A 22,523-nucleotide genomic window follows, 5' to 3' on the forward strand; every position below is an offset into this window, starting at 1 on the left:
CCTTAAAAGTAACTATCGGCATCTTACTGACAAAGAGAATGAAATGTGCTCGATTTTAAATAATGATTTTCTCTCGGTTTTTACACAGGAAGACACTAACAATATTCCAGTAATTAATTTTTATAGTGGGCCTGAAGAAGATAAATTATGTGAAGCAGATAGACAGACTGAAGCAAAACAAGTCGCTGGGTCCTGATGAGCTTTTTTCAAGGGTTCTTAAATATTAAGGAATGCAAAATGGAACTCTGTGAACCATTAACTAATATTTTTAATTTATCTCTTCAAACAGGTGTAGTGTCTGATATGTGGAAGATGGCTAATGTAATTCCTATTTTTAAAGCAGGGGACAAGTCGTTACCGTCAAATTGCCGCCCAATAAGCCTGACCTCAATTGTAGGCAAATTACTAGAGTCAGTTATAACTGAGATTATAAGAAGCCATCTGGATAAGCATAGCTTGATTAATGATACTCAGCATGGATTCACAAGAGGCCGTTCTTGTCTAACTAATTTATTAACTTTCTTCAGTAAAGCTTTTGAGGCTGTTGACCATGATAAAGAATTTGATATTATTTACTTAGATTTTAGTAAGGCTTTTGATAGAGTTCTGCACCAAAGACTGTTAAAGAAAGTGGCAGCTCATGACAGGGTCTAAAGCCAGCAACAAACAACAAAATACCTTTCATCCGTGGACTGCTTGCAGAGGCAAAGGCAATGTTCGCGGCTTTCACTGAGACCCACATAAAGGATCACTTGAACAACGAAATATGGATCCCAGGTTACAACCTATACAGATGCGACAGAGTGAACAGGCAAAAGGGGGGGGGGTTGGCCTGTACATTGCAGAGTCACTTGTTTGCACAGAACTGCTTAATGCCTCAAATGATGTAGTGGAAGTTTTAGCAGTAAAGATCGAGAACCAAAACCTAGTCATTGTGGTAGTCTACAAGCCTCCAGATGCAACATCCCAGCAATTCCAGGAACAGCTGTTAAAAATTAACCACTGTCTGGAAAATCTGCCAGCTCCTGCACCCAACATCTTGCTCCTGGGGGATTTCAACTTAAAGCACCTAAAATGGAGGAATATAGCAAATAATATTGTTGCAGTCATAACACCAGGAGGCAGCTCTGATGAAAACTCACACTCACACGAGCTTTTAAATCTCTGCACAAAATTCAATTTAAACCAGCAAATAATAGAGCCTACTAGACTGGAGAATACACTAGACCTCATCTTCACTAACAATGATGATCTGATGTGAAATGTCACCATATCAAAAACAATATACTCAGATCACAACAAAATTGAGGTTCAGACATGTATGCGCGGAGCCCCAGACCGACATAATGAGATTAGTCACGAGGGAGCATTCACCAAATTCAACTTCAGTAACAAAAACATAAAGTGGGACCAAGTAAACCAAGTCCTAACCGATATAAGCTGGGAAGATATACTAAGCAACACAGACCCCAACTTATGCCTAGAACAGATTAACTCGGTGGCACTCGATGTATGCACAAGGCTTATTCCTCTAAGAAAAAGGAGGAGTAGATGTAAAATAGAAAGAGACAGACGCTCCCTTTACAGGCGACGGAAAAGAATAACAGAGCAGCTAAAAGAGGTCAATATATCTGAAATGCATAGGGAGACACTGGTCAGAGAAATAGCAAGCATCGAACTTAAGCTAAAGGAATCTTATAGGAGTCAGGAATCGCGGGAAGAACTAAAAGCCATAAATGAAATCGAAAGAAACCCAAAGTATTTCTTCTCCTATGCCAAATCAAAGTCAAGAACAACGTCCAGTATTGGGCCCCTACTTAAACAAGATGGGTCCTACACAGATGACAGCAAGGAAATGAGTGAGCTACTCAAGTCCCAGTATGACTCAGTTTTTAGCAAGCCGTTAACCAGACTGAGAGTTGAAGATCAAAATGAATTTTTTATGAGAGAGCCACAGAATTTGGTTAACACAAGCCTGTCTGATGTTATCCTGACGCCAAATGACTTCGAACAGGCGTTAAATGACATGCCCATGCACTCTGCCCCAGGGCCAGACTCATGGAACTCCGTGTTCATCAAGAACTGCAAGAAGCCCCTATCACGAGCTTTTACCATCCTATGGAGAGGGAGCATGGACACGGGGGTCGTCCCACAGTTATTAAAAGCAACACACGTAGCCCCACTCCACAAAGGGGGCAGTAAAGCAATAGCAAAGAACTACAGACCGATAGCACTAACATCCCATATAAAAATCTTTGAAAGGGTCCTAAGAAGCAAGATCACCGCCCATCTAGAAACCCATAAATTACACAACCCAGGGCAACATGGGTTTAGAACAGGTCGCTCCTGTCTGTCTGAACTATTGGATCACTACGACAAGGTCCTAGATGCACTAGAAGACAAAAAGAATGCAGATGTAATATATACAGACTTTGCAAAAGCCTTCGACAAGTGTGGCCATGGCATAATAGCGCACAAAATGCGTGCTAAAGGAATAACAAGAAAAGTCGGTCGATGGATCTATAATTTCCTCACTAACAGAACACAGAGAGTAGTAGTCAACAGAGTAAAGTCCGAGGCAGCTACGGTGAAAAGCTCTGTTCCACAAGGCACAGTACTCACTCCCATCTTGTTCCTCATCCTCATATTTGACATAGACAAGGATGTCAGCCACAGCACCGTGTCTTCCTTTGCAGATGACACCCGAATCTGCATGACAGTGTCTTTCATTGCAGTCACTGCGAGGCTCCAGGCGGACATCAACCAAATCTTTCAGTGGGCTGCAGAAAACAATATGAAGTTCAACGATGAGAAATTTCAATTACTCAGATATGGTAAACACAAGGAAATTAAATCTTCATCAGAGTACAAAACAAATTCTGGCCACAAAATAGAGCGAAACACCAACGTCAAAGACCTGGGAGTGATCATGTCGGAGGATCTCACCTTCAAGGACCATAACATTGTATCAATCGCATCTGCTAGAAAAATGACAGGATGGATAATGAGAACCTTCAAAACTAGGGATGGCAAACCCATGATGACACTCTTCAGGTCACTTGTTTTATCTAGGCTGGAATATTACTGCACACTAACAGCACCTTTCAAGGCAGGTGAAATTGCTGACCTAGAAAATGTACAGAGAACCTTCACGGCGCGCATAACGGAGATAAAACACCTCAATTACTGGGAGCGCTTGAGGTTCCTGAACCTGTATTCCCTGGAACGCAGGCGGGAGAGATACATGATTATATACACCTGGAAAATCCTAGAGGGACTAGTACCAAACTTGCACACGAAAATCACTCACTACGAAAGCAAAAGACTTGGCAGACGATGCAACATCCCCCCAATGAAAAGCAGGGGTGTCACTAGCACGTTAAGAGACCATACAATAAGTGTCAGGGGCCCGAGACTGTTCAACTGCCTCCCAGCATACATAAGGGGGATTACCAACAGACCCCTGGCAGTCTTCAAGCTGGCACTGGACAAGCACCTAAAGTCGGTTCCTGACCAGCCGGGCTGTGGCTCGTACGTTGGTTTGCGTGCAGCCAGCAGTAGCAGCCTGGTTGATCAAGCTCTGATCCACCAGGACGCCTGGTCACAGACCGGGCCGCGGGGGCGTTGACCCTCGGAACTCTCTCCAGGTAAACTCCAGGATTGGGGGAAGGGTGCTCTCGTGGATCGAGTCATGGCTCACATGTCGGCATAGTTGCTGATCCCCCTTGTGTGTGTTGTATAGTGTATCATAGTACCATCCATGTGCTTTATATAGAAGATGCCTTTTAGGGCGAGTGACTGTTTGTGTGACGTCACAGGATGTGCATGTGTATGTTCGTACTTGTGCCTCCCTCTCAGTCGGCATGTAGACATAGGCAGGACAAGGCAATCTGGGCTCCATCTCCCATTACCACAATCTGACAATATAGCGTTACCATCCAACAAGTGTGTTTACCTTCAACCCTCAAATCTCCTTTAAGAACCCCTACGACAATTGGTGCCAGCGGTGGGATACGAACCCACGCCTCCGAAGAGACTGGAAGCATAAGAACATAAGAAAGAAGGAACACTGCAACAGGCCTACTGACCCATGCGGAGCAGGTCCATGTCCCCCCCTCCCCAGATTAGACCAATGACCCCCCCCCCCCTGGATAAGACCAATGACCCACCCAGTCTGATCATCTCCACTCAAGGATGGAGCACTGCACCAGACCCAGAAGCACAAGCTAGTCAGGTCCAACTCAGACCCACCCACACCCAGAGAGTGTCCATAAATAGGGTTAAATCCGAGTGGGGATCTGTAACAAGTGGCGTTCCACAGGGATCAGTCTTGGGGCCGTTGTTGTTTATAATATATATCAATGATCTTGATGAGGGAATTACTAGTGAAATGAGCAAAGTCGCCAATGACACAAAGATAGGTAGGATAATTGATTCAAACGTAGATATCAGGGAACTTCAGGGGGATTTAGACAAACTCAATACCTGGTCAGCAAAGTGGCAGATGCAGTTCAATGTAGATAAATGTAAGGTTCTGAAGCTCGGGAGTGTCCATAACCCTAGCACTTATAAGTTAAATAATGTAGAACTTAGCCATACAGATTGTGAAAAGGACTTGGGGATTATGGTGAGCAGTAACCTTAAACCAAGACAGCAGTGCCTAATTAGCGTATGTAATAGGGCAAATAGATTATTGGGATTTATATCAAGAAGTGTAAGCAACAGAAGTCCAGAGGTTATACTGCAGCTTTATACATCATTAGTAACGCCTCACCTAGATTATGCAGCTCAGTTCTGGTCTCCATATTACAGAATGGACATAAATTCATTAGAAAACATTCAGTGTAGAATGACTAAATTAATACATAGCATTAGAAATCTTCCTTATGAAGAAAGATTGAAGACTCTTAAATTACATTAACTTGTTAGACGAAGAATGAGGGGAGACATGATCGAAGTGTATAAGTGGAAGATAGGTATTAATAAAGGGGATATTAATAAGGTCTTGAGGATATCTCTCCAAGAGAGAACCCGCAGTAATGGATTTAAATTAGACAAGTTTAGATTTAGAAAGGACATAGGAAAGTATTGGTTTGGAAATAGGGTAGTTGATGAGTGGAACAGTCTACCTAGTTGGGTTATTGAGGCTAGGACTTTAGGTAGCTTCAAATTTAGGTTGGATAAATATATGAGTGGGACGGGTTGGATTTGAGTGGGACTTGCAAATGAGTGGATAGAGTTATCAGACCTTATTTCTTGGGGAGCACTGAAAATTGGGGTGGGCAAATGTTTTGTTAGTGGGATGGATTGTAAAGGACCTGCCTAGTATGGGCCAACAGGCCTGCTACAGTGTTCCTCCTTTCTTATGTTCTTCTTATGTTCAGAGATTCATCCATTAGTAAATGTATAGTGGTGTTATAGCTCCTATGTTATTAGTACACAACACAAAAATTCTAAAAAATCGTATAAAAATCAAGAAAAGTAGTTCAGAAATATGTGTCTCATGTTTTGTTATTGTTGAGTCGAAGGATTGTGACAGCCCCTTAGCTCATTGACTTGTTTGGCTTGAAAGTTTGTGATGACCTCTTAACTGTTCCAACCTGTGAAATTCTGAAAATAATTCCACAACCTTCCAAAAATGAATAAAATTCTATATTTCTTGACTTTTACCCTCCAAAAATAGGAGCAGACCTCACCTTCATCAAACTCATATACAACAAGACAAGAACTGCAGCAGAAAACAAACAATTCAAGGAGGAAGCTTTTTTTTTATACCATGTGTAAGAATCAACCTATTGAGAAACTCCATACAAATAAAAGGCCCAAAAATTTGGAACTTGATGATTGAAAATACCAAAAGTATCCTATTTGCCAACTGCTTTATTAACATTGTTAGAAAGTACCCATTAAATTTTCTTAAGTTACATCAAGTAATTGATTATAAATATTCATTCATTACATCACTAAATTCTACCACTCAATAAAATGCACATCATTAGTCTGATACATGTATAAACTGAATGTAATTGTCTCATGCATTTGCAACCTTACTCTTTGTAACTCATCATAAATTTCTTTGCAGCAGCTAGTGCTCTTACAACCCATTTTTTTAATCTATTCCACCTTATGATTGGAATGAATTACATATACAGTGAAACCTCGATTTTTATGATTAACCCATTCTAAATAGTCTGACGAAAACCGAATTGTATGAAAACTGAAGTAATATTTCCCATAAGAAATAATGTAAATCCAATTACAGTGGACCCTCAACCAGCGATATTAATTCGTTCCTGAGAGCTCATCGTTAATCAAAATAATCGTTAGTCAAGTTAATTTTCCCCATAAGAAATAATGGAAATCAAATTAATCCGTGCAAGACACCCCAAAGTATTGAAAAAAAAAATTTTTACCACATGAAATATTAATTTTAATACACACAATCTGAAGAAGACATGCACAGTTACATGACACTTACCTTTATTGAAGATCTGGTGATGATTGATGGGATGGGAGGAGGGGAGACCGTTGATCTTGTTAGTGTTTAGAAGGGGAATCCCCTTCCATTAGCACTTGAGGTAGCAAGTCTTTTTCTGGGGTTACTTCCCTTCTTCTTTTAATGCCACTAGGACCAGCTTCAGAGTCACTGGACTTCTGTTGCACAACATATCTGTCCATAGAGGCCTGTACCTCTCGTTCCTTTTTCCTAAAGTGTTTCACAACATTGTCAGTGTAATAGTCACCAGCACGGCTTGCAATAGCTATGTGAGGGTGATTTTCATCAAAAAAGGTTTGCACTTTAAGCCACATTGCACACATTTCCTTGATCTTTGAAGTAGGCAACTTCTTCAATTTCTCTCTCCCCCCCTCCGAAGCAGTTTCCTCAGGTGTGGCCTCTTACTGTTGAAGATGCTCTAGCAGTTCGTCACTGTCCTCCTCCACCAACTCTTCCACATCCTCCCCACTAACCTCACCAATATGAGCACTAGTTCCAGGCATTTTTTCCTGTTCACCTGGGTGTTAGTCAACTGTTGTGGGTCACATCCTGGGGGACAAGATTAAGGACCCCCAATGGAAATAAGTTAGACAGTCCTCGATGATGCACTGACTTTCTTGGGTTATCCTGGGTGGCTAACCCTCCGGGGTTAATCGTTTCTCGGTAATTGTTTCACGTTAAGCCACACCAACAACGCTCTCTCCACATCTTCGAGTAATACAGCTGATGGTGGTGCAGCAACAACAACAGCTGACTGTGGTGCAGCAGCAGCTGCACCTTTGGCAAGAACAGCTCCTTGATTGCCGTTTTCTTACCCACAATAGTAGCGATGGTTGATTGGGGTTTATTATACAACCTGACCGGCTCAGAGACACGCACTCCACTTCCATACTTAGCAATGATCTCTTTCTTCATCTCCATAGTAATTCTCATCCTTTTTGCTGTAGGGTTGGCACTAGAAGCTTTCTTGGGGCCCATGGTGACTTATTCTGCAGGTGCAATCACTACAAAGGCTGTGATAATATGAAATGTTCCAGTTGTTGAATGTTTGGAAGCGACCGCGGTGGCTGGCTGGCTTGTAAACACTGGCGCCAAGGGACAAGTGAGGCGCACTCAGGCCAAAGTGGACGCGTATGGTACGGAACGAATAGCGCTGGTCGGGTTTTTAAGCGCTAGTTGAGGCAAAATTTTTGCGTTAAAATGTATCGCTAGTCAGATTTATTGTTAATCGATGCCATCGCTGGTTGAGGGCCCACTTTAATCCGTTCTGACACCCAAAAATATTAACAAAAAAATACATTTTATAGAGAATAACTACAGTTTTAAATACAGAAAATAATGAGAAATAAATATAAATGACTAATGAAATGGATAAGTGAACATTTAACATCACTTTTACCTTTTTTGAAGACTCTTGTTGGCATATGCAGGATGACAAGGAGGGGAGAGGGAGGAGGAGGAGTTATTGTTTGGAAGACGAATCCCCTTCCATAAGGACTTCAGGTATCAAGGCTCTATCTGAGGTTACTTCTCTTCTTTGTCTTTTACTGGCACTAGGACCAGCTTGAGAGTCACTGTATCCCTGTCTCACAAAAAATCTGTCCAGAGAGGTCTGTTTCTGGTGTCTCTTTAAGATTTGCCTAAAATGGGACAAGGCATTGTCATTGAACATGTTGCAGACATGGCTTGCAACAGCTTTGTTAGGGTGATATTTCTCCACAAAACTTTGCTACTCACTCCACTTTGCACACAAGTCCTTAATCACTGAAGAAGGCACATTCTCCCTTCTCTCTTACCCCTCCTCTAAAGCAGTTTCCTCAGCTGCAGTCTGTTGCTGTTCCAGTTGAAGGTCTTGCATCTCTACAGTGGTTAGCTCTTCCCTATGGTCATCCACCAGCTCTTTCACATCCTGGCCACTCAGATCCAACTCCATGGACTTCCCCAAAGACACAGTAGATTCCACAATAGGCTTAGGGTCGTCAGGGTCAGCCTCAAACTCTTCAAAATCCTTCTCGAGGACACATTCTGACCACAGTTTTCTCCAAGCAGAGCTCATCGTCCTGGAAGTCACTCCCTGCCAAGCGTTATCTATAAGGCTTATGCAATTGAGGATATTGAAGTGATTCCTCCAGAACTCTCCTAGGGTCAGTTCAGTGTCTGAGGTCACTTCAAAGCACCTTTGAAACAGTGCTTTGATGTAGAATTTTTTGAAGTCTGAAATGACCTGCTGCTCCATGGGCTGGATGAGAGGAGTGGTATTAGGAGGGCAAGAACTTCACTGTGATGAAACTAAACTCCTTCAACAATTGGTCTTCCAAGTCTGGAGGATGAGCAGGAGCATTGTCCATTACCAGGAAGCACTTGAGTGGCAGTTGATTTTCCAGGAGGTATTTTTTCACACTTGGGCCAAACACTTCATAGACCCACTCAATGAAAATTTTCCTCGTGACCCATGCCTTATTGTTAGCCTTCCACATCGCACACAATTTACTCTTGATGACATTGTTTTTCTTGAACACACTGGGATTTTCAGAGTGATACACAAGTAAAGGCTTCACTTTGAAATCCCCACTAGCATTAGCACAGAACAAAAGAGTTAGCCTATCCTTCATAGGCTTGTGTACTGGCAGTACCTTTTCCTCCTGCGTAATGTAGGTCCCCTTTGGCATTTTCTTCCAAAAGAGGCCTGTTTCGTCACAATTGAAGACTTGTTTGGGGAGGAATCCTTCAGCTTCTATGTACTCCTTGAATTCATCAACGAATTCTTTGGCCCCATGTTTGTCTGAACTTGCAGCCTCGCCATGCCATACCACACCACACTGTATGCCAGTTCACTTGTCGAATTTGTCAAACCAGCCTCTGCTGGCCATAAATTCACTAACAGCAGCAATTGTTCCAGGTATTTTCTTTGCTAGATCCGCATGCAACTGCCTTGCTCACAAATTATCGCCTCCAAAACACTATCTCCCTCTAACTGTTTTTCGTTGATCCACACCAACAGCTTCTCAATTGTTTGTGATCTCTTTTTTGTTAGCACATATACCCCTTCGCAACTTCAGCTTCCTTGATTTCTTTTTTCTTCCCGTACACCCTGGGGAGATCGGCCACACGTACGCCACTTACGTACTTTGCTATGAGTTCTTTCTTGATTTCTATCGTGTTTCTCGCCTTCTTTCTCAGATGGCTGGCACTCGGAAATTTCTTTGGCCCCATGGTGGCTTATTTAGCAGTCACACTCAACAAACAAGCACAAAAAACAATGGATTATTACGAAATGTTTCAGATGAACGCTCGGGGTGATGCTCACTCAATGAGAAACAAGGGCAGACTGAGTCACGAATGCATGGGATGCTTTGTGTGGGTGCTAGACGCATTTGGTACGGACCATTTTTAACTATGAAAACTGAGCGGATGTATGAAAACTGGGGCATACGAAAACTAAGGTTCCACTGTATTGTTGTCACAAAATGCCTAAATTTATATGCTAGGACTAGAATTAAGTACCCTCAGTACTAAGTTTTAGTATTAGTCTGCCCAAAATGTTTTGTATAATGAGTAGCTTTCTTTTGAACATTCAGTTGTACCAAGTTGCATTTGTATCACAATTGTGCCAAAATTGTATCCAGATGCATTGAAAATTCTAATTATTGTTATTTCTGTGTATACTCCTAAGGAATAAAGACATTCATTTGCTTTGTGAAAAAACAAATCTAAAAGTCAGTCTTGCCTAGCGAGAAAGGTCTTTGTAAAAGTGGAAAGAATTCATTCTACTTCTGTGGGGGCTAATTGTACATAGCAAGGCCTTTTTTCAGTTTTATTTTTAACCCTTAAATGGTCCAAACGTATATATACGTTTTTTCAACATCTGAAAGTATGTAAAAAAATGTAGATCTTCTTTTTTGTTTTACATTTGATAACGTGTAAAAAAAACTTTTATCTACATTTTTTTTTGTTACATTTGAAAATATGTAAAAAAAAAGTAGATCTACTTTTGTAGCACTACGAATTTGAACGTCGATTTGTTTAGACCATTTAAGGGTTAAAGGAATTCATAAATTTTGTTTGTAGCTGCCTATCACCTGTAATACATGTTATTCAGCTAATACTGTGCATAAAGATTTGAAGTTAATTTGTGTCATCTAATTTGTTTTCATTTACAGATGAAGCCGAAGATGATATGACAGACACCAAAGGCAAGGCGATGACAAATAATATTGGCAAGAACCACAGCACTACCAATGGTGACAGCAGTGGGATTATAGCCAAGATTATTTTCCTGGTACTTCTTGTCTCATTGTCACTGGTCGTTGCACTTATCTTGATTGAACTACAAGGCAAGCAGGGTAGGGCATGGAGTGCTGGTTTTGTAAATAATGCATTGTCATATTGATGTCATTAACTACTTATGAAGTAATGGGGCATTTTTTTTTTTTAAGTTGTCTTTAACCCTTACACTGTCCAAACGTAGATCTACGTTGACGTGCGTAGTGCTCCAAACATAGATCTACGTCCAATTTTACATGCTTTCAAATGGAGAAAATAAAGGTCAGAGTGCTACGCACGTCAACGTAAATCTACGTTTGGACAGTTTAACAGTTGAGAGAGAAACATTGCTAATCACTCATCAGTATTTACTACAAAAATAATTTTGCTCTGTTTTTAGTAGTCTACAGTATTTTAAACTTTCCAAGCCTGTTTAGTTCTTAACCCTTTGACTGTTTTGGTCGTATATACATATCTTAGAAGTCAATGTGTTCGATGTATATATACTCAAAAATTCTAACGGCTTCAAATCAAGCGGGAGAAAGCTGGTAGGCCCACATGTGAGAGAATGGGTCTGTGTGGTCAGTGTGCTCAGTATAAAAAAAATCCTGCAGCAAGCAGTGCATGATGAGAAAAAAAACTCTGACCGTGTTTTTTGGATTAAAATGCCAACTTTGAGGTATATTTTCGTATAGATTTTAAGGTTATACGTATTCTTGTTTTTGTAGTCACATTTGATAGAATGGAAAACATATAGAAATGGAGGTGAATTTGATTGGTTTTACTATGAAAAGAACCTTGAAATGGAGCTCAAAGTAGGGGAAATGTTTGATTTTTGCCAATGTCCAACTAGCCATTCTAATATGCAGCCATGAATGGGTTGACATTATTTATACAATTATTACAATATTGCAGTAGTCTGCATAACAGTAAATCTTCTATTTTTTGTTTGAATAAAAATTCAAAATAGAAAGCAAGAGTAATATCAGAAGGGCCTGGAGACGTGACTGATGAACAAAGAAAATGTTATTTTAGAGTCAGGAATGTCTGCATTGTTCATTCTGAACCCTATTTTGAAATTGGCATATTTTTTAATTTGCGTGAAATTGGCCATATTGGTAATTTCTGACCACTTTATTGGGTAGTTGAAATCAGTAAATGGCAGTTTCTTGTACTAAATCGATAGAACAAATGGAGTTCTAAGGAAATAGATATGTGTTTGATCAACTAGAACAATGGAATTAGCCGAAAATAGGGCTCATAGTGGGCGAAATCGTCGATTCGTAAATATCGCCAAGGTTGCTAACTTCGCAACAGCGTAATCCCATAAGTTTTCCTTCAAATTTCATCCTTTTGGTGTCTTTACCATCGGGGAAAGATTCTCTATCATTTCATAAGAAAAAAAAATTTTTTTTTCTTTCAAATATTTTGCGACACCAGGAGACACCTCAGGATTTGGGGTTGCGACAGTCAAAGGGTTAACCCTTTCAGGGTCCAAGGTCCAAATCTGGAGTCACGCACCAGTGTCCAAGAATTTAACCCTTTGACTGTCGCGGCCGTATATATACGTTTGTGAGGTACCGTGTTTGACGTATATATACTCATAAATTCTAGCGGCTTCAAATCAGGCAGGAGAAAGCTAGTAGGCCCACATGTGAGAGAATGGGTCTGTGTGGTCAGTGTGCACCACATAAAAAAAATCCTGGAGCACGCAGTGCACAATGAGAAAAAAAAACTCCGACCGTTTTTTTTAATTAAAATGCCGACTTTGTGGTCTATTTTCGTATAGTATTTGTGGTTGTATTCTCGTTTTCATGGTCTCATTTGATAGAATGGAAACTATATTATAGAAATCGAGGTGATTTTGATTAATTTTACTATAAAAAGAACCTGGAAATGGAGCACAAAGTACAGGAAATGTTTGATTTTTGCCGATGTTCAAAAGTAAACAAATGATGTCATTGTCCAATAAATGTCCAAATAGCCATTCTAATACGCAGTCATGAATGGGTTGATGTAATTTTTACAATTATTACAGTATTGCAGTAGTCTGCATAACAGTAAATCTTCTATTTTTTGTTTGAATAAAATTTCAAAATAAAAAGCAAGAGTAATATCACAGGGACCTGGAGACATGACTGATGAACAAAGAAAATCTTATTTTAGAGCCAGGAATGTCTGCATTGTTCATTCTGGACCTTATTTTGAAATTGTCGTATTTTTTAATTTTCGTGAAATTGGCCAAATTGCAAATTTCTGACCATGTTATTGGGTAGTTGAAATCGGTAAATGGGCAGTTTCTTGTGCTCAATCGATAGAAAAAATAGAGTTCTGAAGAAATAGTTATGAGTTTGGTTGACTGGAATAACGGAATTAGCCGAAAATAGGGCTCAAAGTGGGCGAAATTGCCGATTTTTAAATATCGCCGAAGTCGCTAACTTCGCGAAAGCGTAATTCCGTCAGTTTTCCATCAAATTTCGTTTTTTTGGTGTCTTTACAATCGGGAAAAGATTCTCTATCATTTCATAAGAAAAAATAATTTTTTTTTTTCGAATATTTTGCGACACCAGGAGCAACTTCAGGATTGGGCCCTTCGACAGTCAAAGGGTTAAAAAAAAAAATTTGTTATTTTTTCTTATGAAATCGTACAGAATCTTTTTGTGAAGGTAATAAAACAAAAAGTACAAAATTTGGTGGAAAATTGACGAAATTATGCTCTCGCGAATTTTGATGTGTCAGCGATATTTACGAATCGGCGATTTTGCCGACTTTGACTCCCATTTTAGGCCAATTACATTATTCCAATCAACCAAATTCTTAGCTATTTCACTAGTATTACTTCTATTCTATCGATTGAGCACAAGAAATCGCCAAGTCAACTGTTTCAACTACAAAATAAAGTGATCGGAAATTGTTAATTTGGCCAATTTAACACAAAGTTCAAAATATTCCAATTTCAAAATAGGGTCCAGAATGAACAATGTAGGCATTCCTGGCACTAAACTAACATTTCCTCTGTTCATTAGTTATGTTTTGAGGCTTTACAAATAAATTCCATTTTGATTTTTTATTCACATAATGAATTTTTATTCTCACCAAAAAATAGAAGATTTACTGTTATGCAATACTGTAATACAGTGGACTCCCGGTTAACGATTTTAATCCGTGCAAGAGGGCTCATTGTTATGCGAAATAATCGCTATGTGAATGAATTTTCCCCATAAGAAATAATGGAAATCAAATTAATCCGTGCAAGACACCCAAAAGTATGAAAAAAAAAAATTTACCACATGAAATATACATTTTCCCACACACAAAGAGAAGGATACATGCACAATAGTAGAGTAGTACATGCACAGTATATATTGTGCATGTACTAGTCTACTAAATGAAGAATAAATGACACTTACCTTTATTGAAGATGCAGCAATGACTGATGAGACACTGTGTCCTGGGAGTGCCTTTTCCTCCTGAGTACTGTAGGTCCTGTTTGGCATTTTCTTCCAGAACAGGCCTTATCACACTGTGTATGCCACTACGATTCTTAAATCTCTCAAACCAACCTTTGCTGGCTTTAAATTCACCAATATGAGCACTAGTTCCAGGCATTTTTCCCTGTTCACCTGGGTGTTAGTCGACTTGTGTGGGTTGCATCCTGGGAGACAAGATTAAGGACCCCAATGGAAATAAGTTAGACAGTCTTCGATGACACTGACTTTTTTGGGTTATCCTGGGTGGCAAATCCTCTGGGGTTAATTGTTTCTTGGTATTCTCAATAAGCCACACCAACAACGGTGCTACAGCAGCAGCTGACAGTGCAGCAGCAGCAGCAGCTGACAGTGCAGCAGCAGCAGCAGCTGTACCACCAATAGTAGCGATGGTTGATTGGGGTTTATTATACAACCTGGCCAGCTCGGAGACATGCACTCCACTTTCATACTTATCAATGATCTTTTTCTTCATCTCTATTGTAATTCTCACCCTTATTGCTGTAGGGTTGGCACTAGAAGCTTTCTTGGGGCCCATGGTCACTTATTTTCCAGAAAAAGCACCGAAAACACTGTAATAATACGAAATATTCCGATTGTATGCTTGGATGTTACCGCGGAGGCTGGCTGGTAAACAATGCCACCGGCGGAACATGTGAGCGCGTCTCGGACGAAAATCGGTAAGCGGGTTTTTAAGCGGTATGTGAGGCAAAATTTTTGCAATTAAAGTAAGCGGTATGCGAAATAATCGCTATGTGATGCCATCGTTATGCGGGGGTCCACTGTAATTGTATAAATATCATCACCATATTTGTGAATGTATATTAGACCCACCAGCTGACGTGTATTAGACGTGTGAGGTCGTTTGTTTGCTCTTGAATATCGGCAAAAATTTAACATTTCTGCTACTTTGAGCTCAGTTTCAAGCCATTTCCAGTGCTAAAACCAATCAAAATCATCTCTATTTCTGTAATATGTCTTCCATTCTATCAAATGAGACCAAGAAATCGCAAATATAACTATAAAAAACATACGAAAAAACACTGCAAAGTTGCTGTTTTAATCGAAAAATCATGATTTCGTTTTTTTTTCTCTCATTATACACAGTGTGCTGCAGGATCTGTTTTATGTGGTGCACACATACCACATAGATGTATTCTCTCATATCTAGGCCCAAATGTACCACTCACAGTTTATCAGAGTGAGCTGAGCTCATGGCGTAGATCTACGGTTTGGACCCTGAACGTAAAGCCGTAGATCTACGGGACGGACCCTGAAAGGGTTAATTGAATAATAAAACTATAGGCATTCAGGGGGAAATGTTAGAAATTTATTTATGATTTCTCTGAATTTATTAACAGCTTTTTAAAATTATGCTTTATTTATATTAACCTTTTTTTTCTGTCTTGCACATAAATCTGTCATTGTGGGCTAGTGAGTTTACGTAGATCTACTCGTAAATCATTGTGCCCTCAACTGTGCTGTGAGCAGCAAATTTTGGCCGACACATGAGAGAATGGAGTTGTGCAGTGGGTGTGCACAGTATAAAAAAAATCCTGCCCTGCACAGTGCATAATGTGAACAGCTAACGTCTGACTTTGTGTTTGGGTTAAAATAGCAACTTTGGGGCTTATTCTAAGGTGCTCTTCATGGTTTATTGGCTGTTTCTTGATGCCAATTGATTGACCCATTTGTTTTCAGGGTATTTACTATGCATCAGTTATTGGGACCTAACCATGGCCAAGCTTTCTTGGCTATGGTTTATTAGCTGAAAAATAGAGAAAAACACCAACTTTTTTGGGTGCTGGATTCAGAATGGAGGGCAAGAGTTATATAGGAGAGGCCTGGTGATGTGATTAACCTTTTCACTGTCTTATGTAGAGCTACGTAGTTGATGCCAGGGTCACTTACATAGATCTGCATTTTGAGTTCGTCTCCCTCATAAGCTGTGAACAGTAAATTTTGGCCTAGATATGAGCAAGTGAATCTGCAATGAGTGTGCACAGTATAAAAACAATTCCTGCCCCGCACAATGCATGATAAGGAAGAGCAAACTTCTGATTTTGTGCTTGGTTTAAAGTAGTGACTTTAAAGTGTTTTCAAGGATTTTTTTTTTTTTTGACTCTTGCATTTGATAGAATAGAAGACATATTCCTGAAATATAGATGATGTTGCTTGATTTCAGGACCAGAAGTAGCTTGAAATCAGGCTCAAAGTAGTGGAAATGTTTGATTTTTGATGATTTTCTTGAGGCCCTGCTACATTCCCAATCTGTTTTATGGGTCTACCTGCCTATCTGGAGTGTATTCCGGGGATCAATGTCTCCATGGCCTGGTACATGACCAGGCCTCCTGGTGAATCAGGGCCTGATCATCAAGGTTATTACTAAGTCTGATTCTATTACTGGGATGCCATAAACCATTGCCAATCAATCCTGGTTATAATTTATTATCCAAAAAATAATGTAACTCTTGTGTTGCAGTGTTGCTTATCTTGTTGTCAGTATTGTAAACCATTATTATATTCTCACTGTTGGACACTGCAACATAATGGTACCTTGGTACAGAGGACATCTTTGATAACTTATTTCCTAACCACTAGTTATGAGTAAAATGCTTGGATTTGAGAAGGACCTACATAATATGGGCCAGCAGGGTTGCTACAGTATCTCTTTGTCTTACATTCTTGCTTCCTGTAGTGAGCTTTTCCTCACCGGTAGAAGCAGTATATAAGTCTCCGTTCTCGTGCTTTAGCTTCACGTTGTTCCATTCTGTGGAGCTGAACTCTTCTCCAGGCTGAAGGACTGACCACCTCAAAACTACTTTGTCAAAAGTCATGGACTGATTACATCATCTTTACATTTCCACTGCTTCTGCTGTATCCTCTGTATTTAGCTGAAGAAGCCTACTGTGTAGGTGAAATGTTTCAGAATAAAGATACCCAACTGTTGCACATGCTGAAGTGATCCTTTGATGCCTTGAATCCTGGGTGCTGGCTGTTGTAAGTTCTCGATGGCATCTATCAATAAAGACTTGTTAGCATTAAACACGTACTGTTACTCATACCCTCCTTCAGAAATAATTTCCTGCAGTTCAGAAGGGAAATTCTCTGCAGCCATGTGGTTAGCAAAAGCAGTTTTACAGGAAAATTTAATATTAGCAACTGATTGCACAGTTTGAACCTCCCAAGGTGTTTTTCTTTATTAAGATGAAATTAAGTGGTAAACTTTTCTTTGTTTCTGCTGAATCTACTCGCTCAGTAATGTTATATCTTCTTTAGCTGTTGTGACCTATGTGTCATACTTTTCAGGAGGTCCCACCCAAGCTCTTATCATCTCATTCCTTTTAAGAGAATGAACTGATGCTTCATCAAGACTATAGGTTCACACCGTCTCCATTATAAAGTCACCACTTTTAGGCTTACCTAAGATGTCGATTTTTTCAGAGCACTTATCTGAGTGAGCTGAGCTCATCACATAATACCACGTGATGAACCCTGAGCTCAAAACTGTGGTAATCCCATTTTTCTAATGAAATATGGTGTGTGCAAAATGCTTCTTAGAAAAATGTTTTCCATACACTTTTTCTTTTAACATATTTTAGCACTCTAACATTAGTGTATTCTTAAATACTGGTTATCTTCTTGGGTGTTGTAATATGAAGAGAGGTGTGGTGGAATCATTTCTTTCTGTAAAGTAACTGGGTGGAATAAGCAAGATAGGTTGGATGAAGAATTCAGAGAGAGATGAAATTGAGGAAGATTAAGGATATAGAAGCTAGATTGTGTTCAGAGGTTAGAATTTAGATTAAGAGTAAAGTTGAATTGATTTGAGAAAGAGCTAGTTTAGAGTTGCACACCCAGCACCCAATATAATTCTTGGTTTTTAATTATGGTGTATTATGTCAGCATAGCATAGGTAATCTTAAGTTTAACAGTGTCAGTTTTTTTCTCGGTGCCACCAGTCTGCCTCAGAATATACACTTGTCTTAAATTAATACTCATCTTCTTTACCTTCACATCACTGCAAAACTTGTCACTTTGTTGTTTTGAACTCAGATTGGCTGGAGTAACATTGAGTGTGCTGAAGCTGGGATAAAGCATAACAGGCTGTCTCAATAGCTGGGCAAATCATAACAATTGCTGCATAGCAGCACAGACTTCTGACAATCCTGGTGCTATTGTAGTACCTGCACAGACTTTGACCATCTTAGTTCTATTGTAGTTCCTGCATGAACTTCTGACCATCCTGGTGCTATTGTAGTACCTGCATGGACTTCTGACCATCCTGGTGCTATTGTAGTACCTGCACAGACTTCTGACCATACTGGTGATATTGTAGCTCCTGCATGGACTTCTGACCATCCTGGTGATATTGTAGTTCCTGCATGGACTTCTGACCATCCTGGTGATATTGCAGTACTTGCATGGACTTCTGACCATCCTGGTTCTATTGTAGTACCTACACAGACTTCTGACCATCTTGATGCTATTGTACTACCTGCACAAACTTCTGACCATCCTGGTGCTATTGTAGTTACTACACAAAATTCTGACCATCCTGGTGCTATTGTAGTACCTGCATTGACTTCTGACCATCCTGGTGCTATTGTAGTGCTTGCACAGACTTCTAATCATTCTGGTTCTATTGTACCTGCACAGACTACTGACCATCCTGGTGCTGTTGTACCTGCACAGACTTCTTTCCTGTTTGTTGCTACTGTATAACAAGATGGACTTTCATCCTGCCTGGTGCTACTGTAGCAGCATGAGCTAATGTCCCTCCTGATATTACTGTAGCAGCATGGGTTTCCATTTCACCTGGTGCTACTGTAGCAACATGAGTTACCATCTCACCTGGTGCTACTGTAGTAGCATGGGTTACCATCTCACCTGTTGCTACTGTAGCAGCATGGGTTTCCATCTCACCTGGTGCTACTGCAGCAGTATAGGTTTCCATCTCACCTGGTGCTACTGTAGCAGCATGGGTTTCCATTTCACTTGGTGCTACTGTAGCAGCATTGGTTTCCATCTCACCTGGTGCTACTGTAGCAGCATGGGTTACCATCTCACCTGGTGCTACTGCAGCAGCATGGGTTACCATCTCACCTGGTGCTACTGTAGCAGCATGGGTTACCATCTCACCTGGTGCTACTGCAGCAGCATGGGTTACCATCTCACCTGGTGCTACTGTAGTAGCATGGGTTTCCATCTCACCTGGTGCTACTGTAGCAGCTTGGGTTTCCATCTTGCCTGGTACTACTATAGCAGCATGGGTTTAGATTCTCACCTGGTACTACTGTAGCACCAAGCATTGTGAAAAGTGGTTGCTAATTAACTCATCCACTAATTTGTCCTTGTTCACAAAGTTAATTTCTGCATAAACAGTTGTTAAATTAGGGATTAAATTGTACCAGTATTCATACAGGCATGCATTCCATGAATACATATATTTGGTCTCTCTTTTGGTAAGTTTTAATAAAAAATTAGAAATACATCGAGGATTTAAAAAAAAAAATAGGATGATTATGCTGTTCAAAATGCTGTAGATGACTGTATATAATAATAGATTAAATATATAATGTGTACACTATTATTATTTATGATAGAAATTACCTTGAATAAAATATAAAAAAATACATATATAATGACCTTTACAGCAGGTATAAAGGAAACTGTGTCTGTGGTGCATGAAACAAAAGAAGAGGATCTGGCAGCTCCAGAAATTCCCACACCGGTAATTATTTCTTGTTTTTTCACTAGCATGGGATTTTTTTTAGCCTTTTATTATCCAGGTCTAAAGATATACTAGTACTATTTTATACACATGTAAATACTGTTATTAGGTGGGGTACAGCATCTTTGGTAAAGAATGCAAGTATATTTAATGTTCCAGTGATTAAAATTATAAATTTTTTTGTTTATTTAAGAATGTTGTCAGTTATGGTAATTTATTTATGTATATATTATATATTGTTATTATTATTATTATATATATATATTATATATTATTAATATATTAATATATATATCTTTCTTTCTTTCTGTCAACGCACCGGCCGTATCCCACCAAGGCAGGGTGGCTCAAAAAGAAAAACGAAAGTTTTTCTTTTTAAATTTAGTAATATACACAGGAGAAGGGGTTACTAGCCCCTTGCTCTTGGCATTTTAATCGCTTCTTACAACACGCATGGCTTACGGAGGAAGAATTCTGTTCCACTTCCCCATGGAAGAAAATAGAAAGAAAGAAAGAAAATAGAAGAAAACCCAGAGGGGTGTGTATATATATGTTTGTACATGTATGTGTAGTGTGACCTAAGTGTAAGTAGAAGTAGCAAGACGTACCTGAAATCTTGCATGTGTATGAGACAGAAAAAAAAAAAAGACACCAGCAATCCTACCATCGTGTAAAACAATTACAAGCTTCCGTTTTACACTCACTTGGCAGGACGGTAGTACCTCCCTGGGCGGTTACTGTCTACCAACCTACTACCTAGATATATATATCAATATACACCTACCATCCGACTTACGACCTGCTTGACTTACGACCACTCGACTTACGACCGTGTTTTTTATGCAAAATTTCTGGGAAATAAACAACTATTTGTGTTGTACACAGTGTTTATCCTAAACCTTACAGTATAAAATACAGTACTAACAACATAAAAAGTAAAGTAAAACATGAAATACCAAAATAAAACAATAAAATAGTCATTACAAAAATGTTTTGTTGATATTCAGTAGTAAAGTTCGACTTACGACCATTTCGACTTACGGCCGGTTTCTCAGAACCGAACTCGGTCGTAAGTCAGATGGTAGGTGTGTATATATATATATATATATATATATATATACACCAAGTGTGAGAGTACTTGTGGTTGGGGATTTCAAAGCTAAAGTGGGTAAAAATGTTGTGGAGGGAGTAGTAGGTAAATTTGGGGTGCCAGGGGTAAATGAAAATGGGGAGCCTTTAATTGAGCTATCTGTAGAAGGAAGTTTAGTAATAAGTAATACATATTTTATGAAAAAGAGGATAAATAAATATATAAGGTATAATATAGCAGGTAATAAAAGCAGTTTGTTAGATTATGTTTTGGTGGATAAAAGGTTGATGGGTAGGCTTCAGGATGTACACGTTTATAGAGGGGCAACTGATATATTGGATCATTATCTAGTTGTAGCTAAAGTTAGAGTAAGAAGTGGATGGGACAAGAGGAAAATGGCAACAACAAGTAAGAGGGAGGTGAAAGTGTATAAACTAAGGGAGGAGGAAGTTCAGGTGAGATATAAGCAACTATTGGCAGACAGGTGGGCTGGTGCAAGTATGAGTAGCGGGGGGGTTGAAGAGGGTTGGAATAATTTTAAAAATGCAGTAGTAGAATGTGGGGCAGAAGTTTGTGGTTGTAGGAGGGTGGGTGCAGGAGGAAAGAGGAGTGATTGGTGGAATGATGAAGTAAAGGGTGTGATAAAAGAGAAAAAGGTAGCTTATGAGAGGTTAAACAAAGTAGAAGTGTTATAAGAAGAGTAGAGTATATGGAGAGTAAAAGGAAGGTGAAGAGAGTGGTGAGAGAGTGCAAAAGGAGAGCAGATGATAGAGTGGGAGAGGCACTGTCAAGAAATTTTAATGAAAATAAGAAAAAATTTTGGAGTGAGTTAAACAAGTTAAGAAAGCCTAGGGAAAGTATGGATTTGTCAGTTAAAAACAGAGTAGGAGAGTTAGTAGATGGGGAGATGGAGGTATTGGGTAGATGGTGAGAATACTTTGAGGAACTTTTAAATGTCGACAAAGAAAGGGAGGTGGTAATTTCATGCACTGGCCAGAGAGGTATACCATCTTTTAGGAGTGAAGAAAAGCAGGATGTAAGTGTGGGGGAGGTGCATGAAGCATTACGTAGAATGAAAGGGGGTAAAGCAGCTGGAACTGACGGGATCATGACAGAAATGTTATAAGCAGGGGGGATATAGTGTTGGAGTGGTTGGTATTTTTGTTTAATAAATGTGTGAAAGATAGGTAGTAGGTTGGTAGACAGCAGCCGCCCAGGGAGGTACTACCGTCCTGCAAAGTGAGTGTGAAACGAAAGCCTGTAATTGTTTTACATGATGGTAGGATTGCTGGTGTTTTTTGTCTCTCATAAACATGCAAGATTTCAGGTATGTCTTGCTACTTCTACTTACACTTAGGTCACACTACACATACATGTACAAGCATATATATACACACCTCTCTGTGTTTTCTTCTTTTTTCTTTCTAGTTCTTGTTCTTTTTTATTTCCTCT

The 22,523-nt window shown here is 39.6% G+C and overlaps 1 protein-coding gene across 1 annotated transcript in view; it reads left to right on the forward strand.

Moving 5' to 3' along the window:
• Window positions 1-22,523, forward strand: part of LOC128688494 (protein P200) — a 224,990-nt gene that overhangs the window by 59,454 nt on the left and 143,013 nt on the right. The window contains exons 3-4 of the mRNA XM_070084463.1: window positions 10,657-10,839; window positions 19,905-19,981. Coding sequence (XP_069940564.1) covers window positions 10,657-10,839; window positions 19,905-19,981 — 260 coding nt within the window. The remainder of the gene's footprint in view (window positions 1-10,656; window positions 10,840-19,904; window positions 19,982-22,523) is intronic.

Source organism: Cherax quadricarinatus, chromosome 13, assembly GCF_038502225.1.
Source record: "Cherax quadricarinatus isolate ZL_2023a chromosome 13, ASM3850222v1, whole genome shotgun sequence".
Taxonomy (NCBI): Eukaryota; Metazoa; Arthropoda; class Malacostraca; order Decapoda; family Parastacidae; genus Cherax; species Cherax quadricarinatus.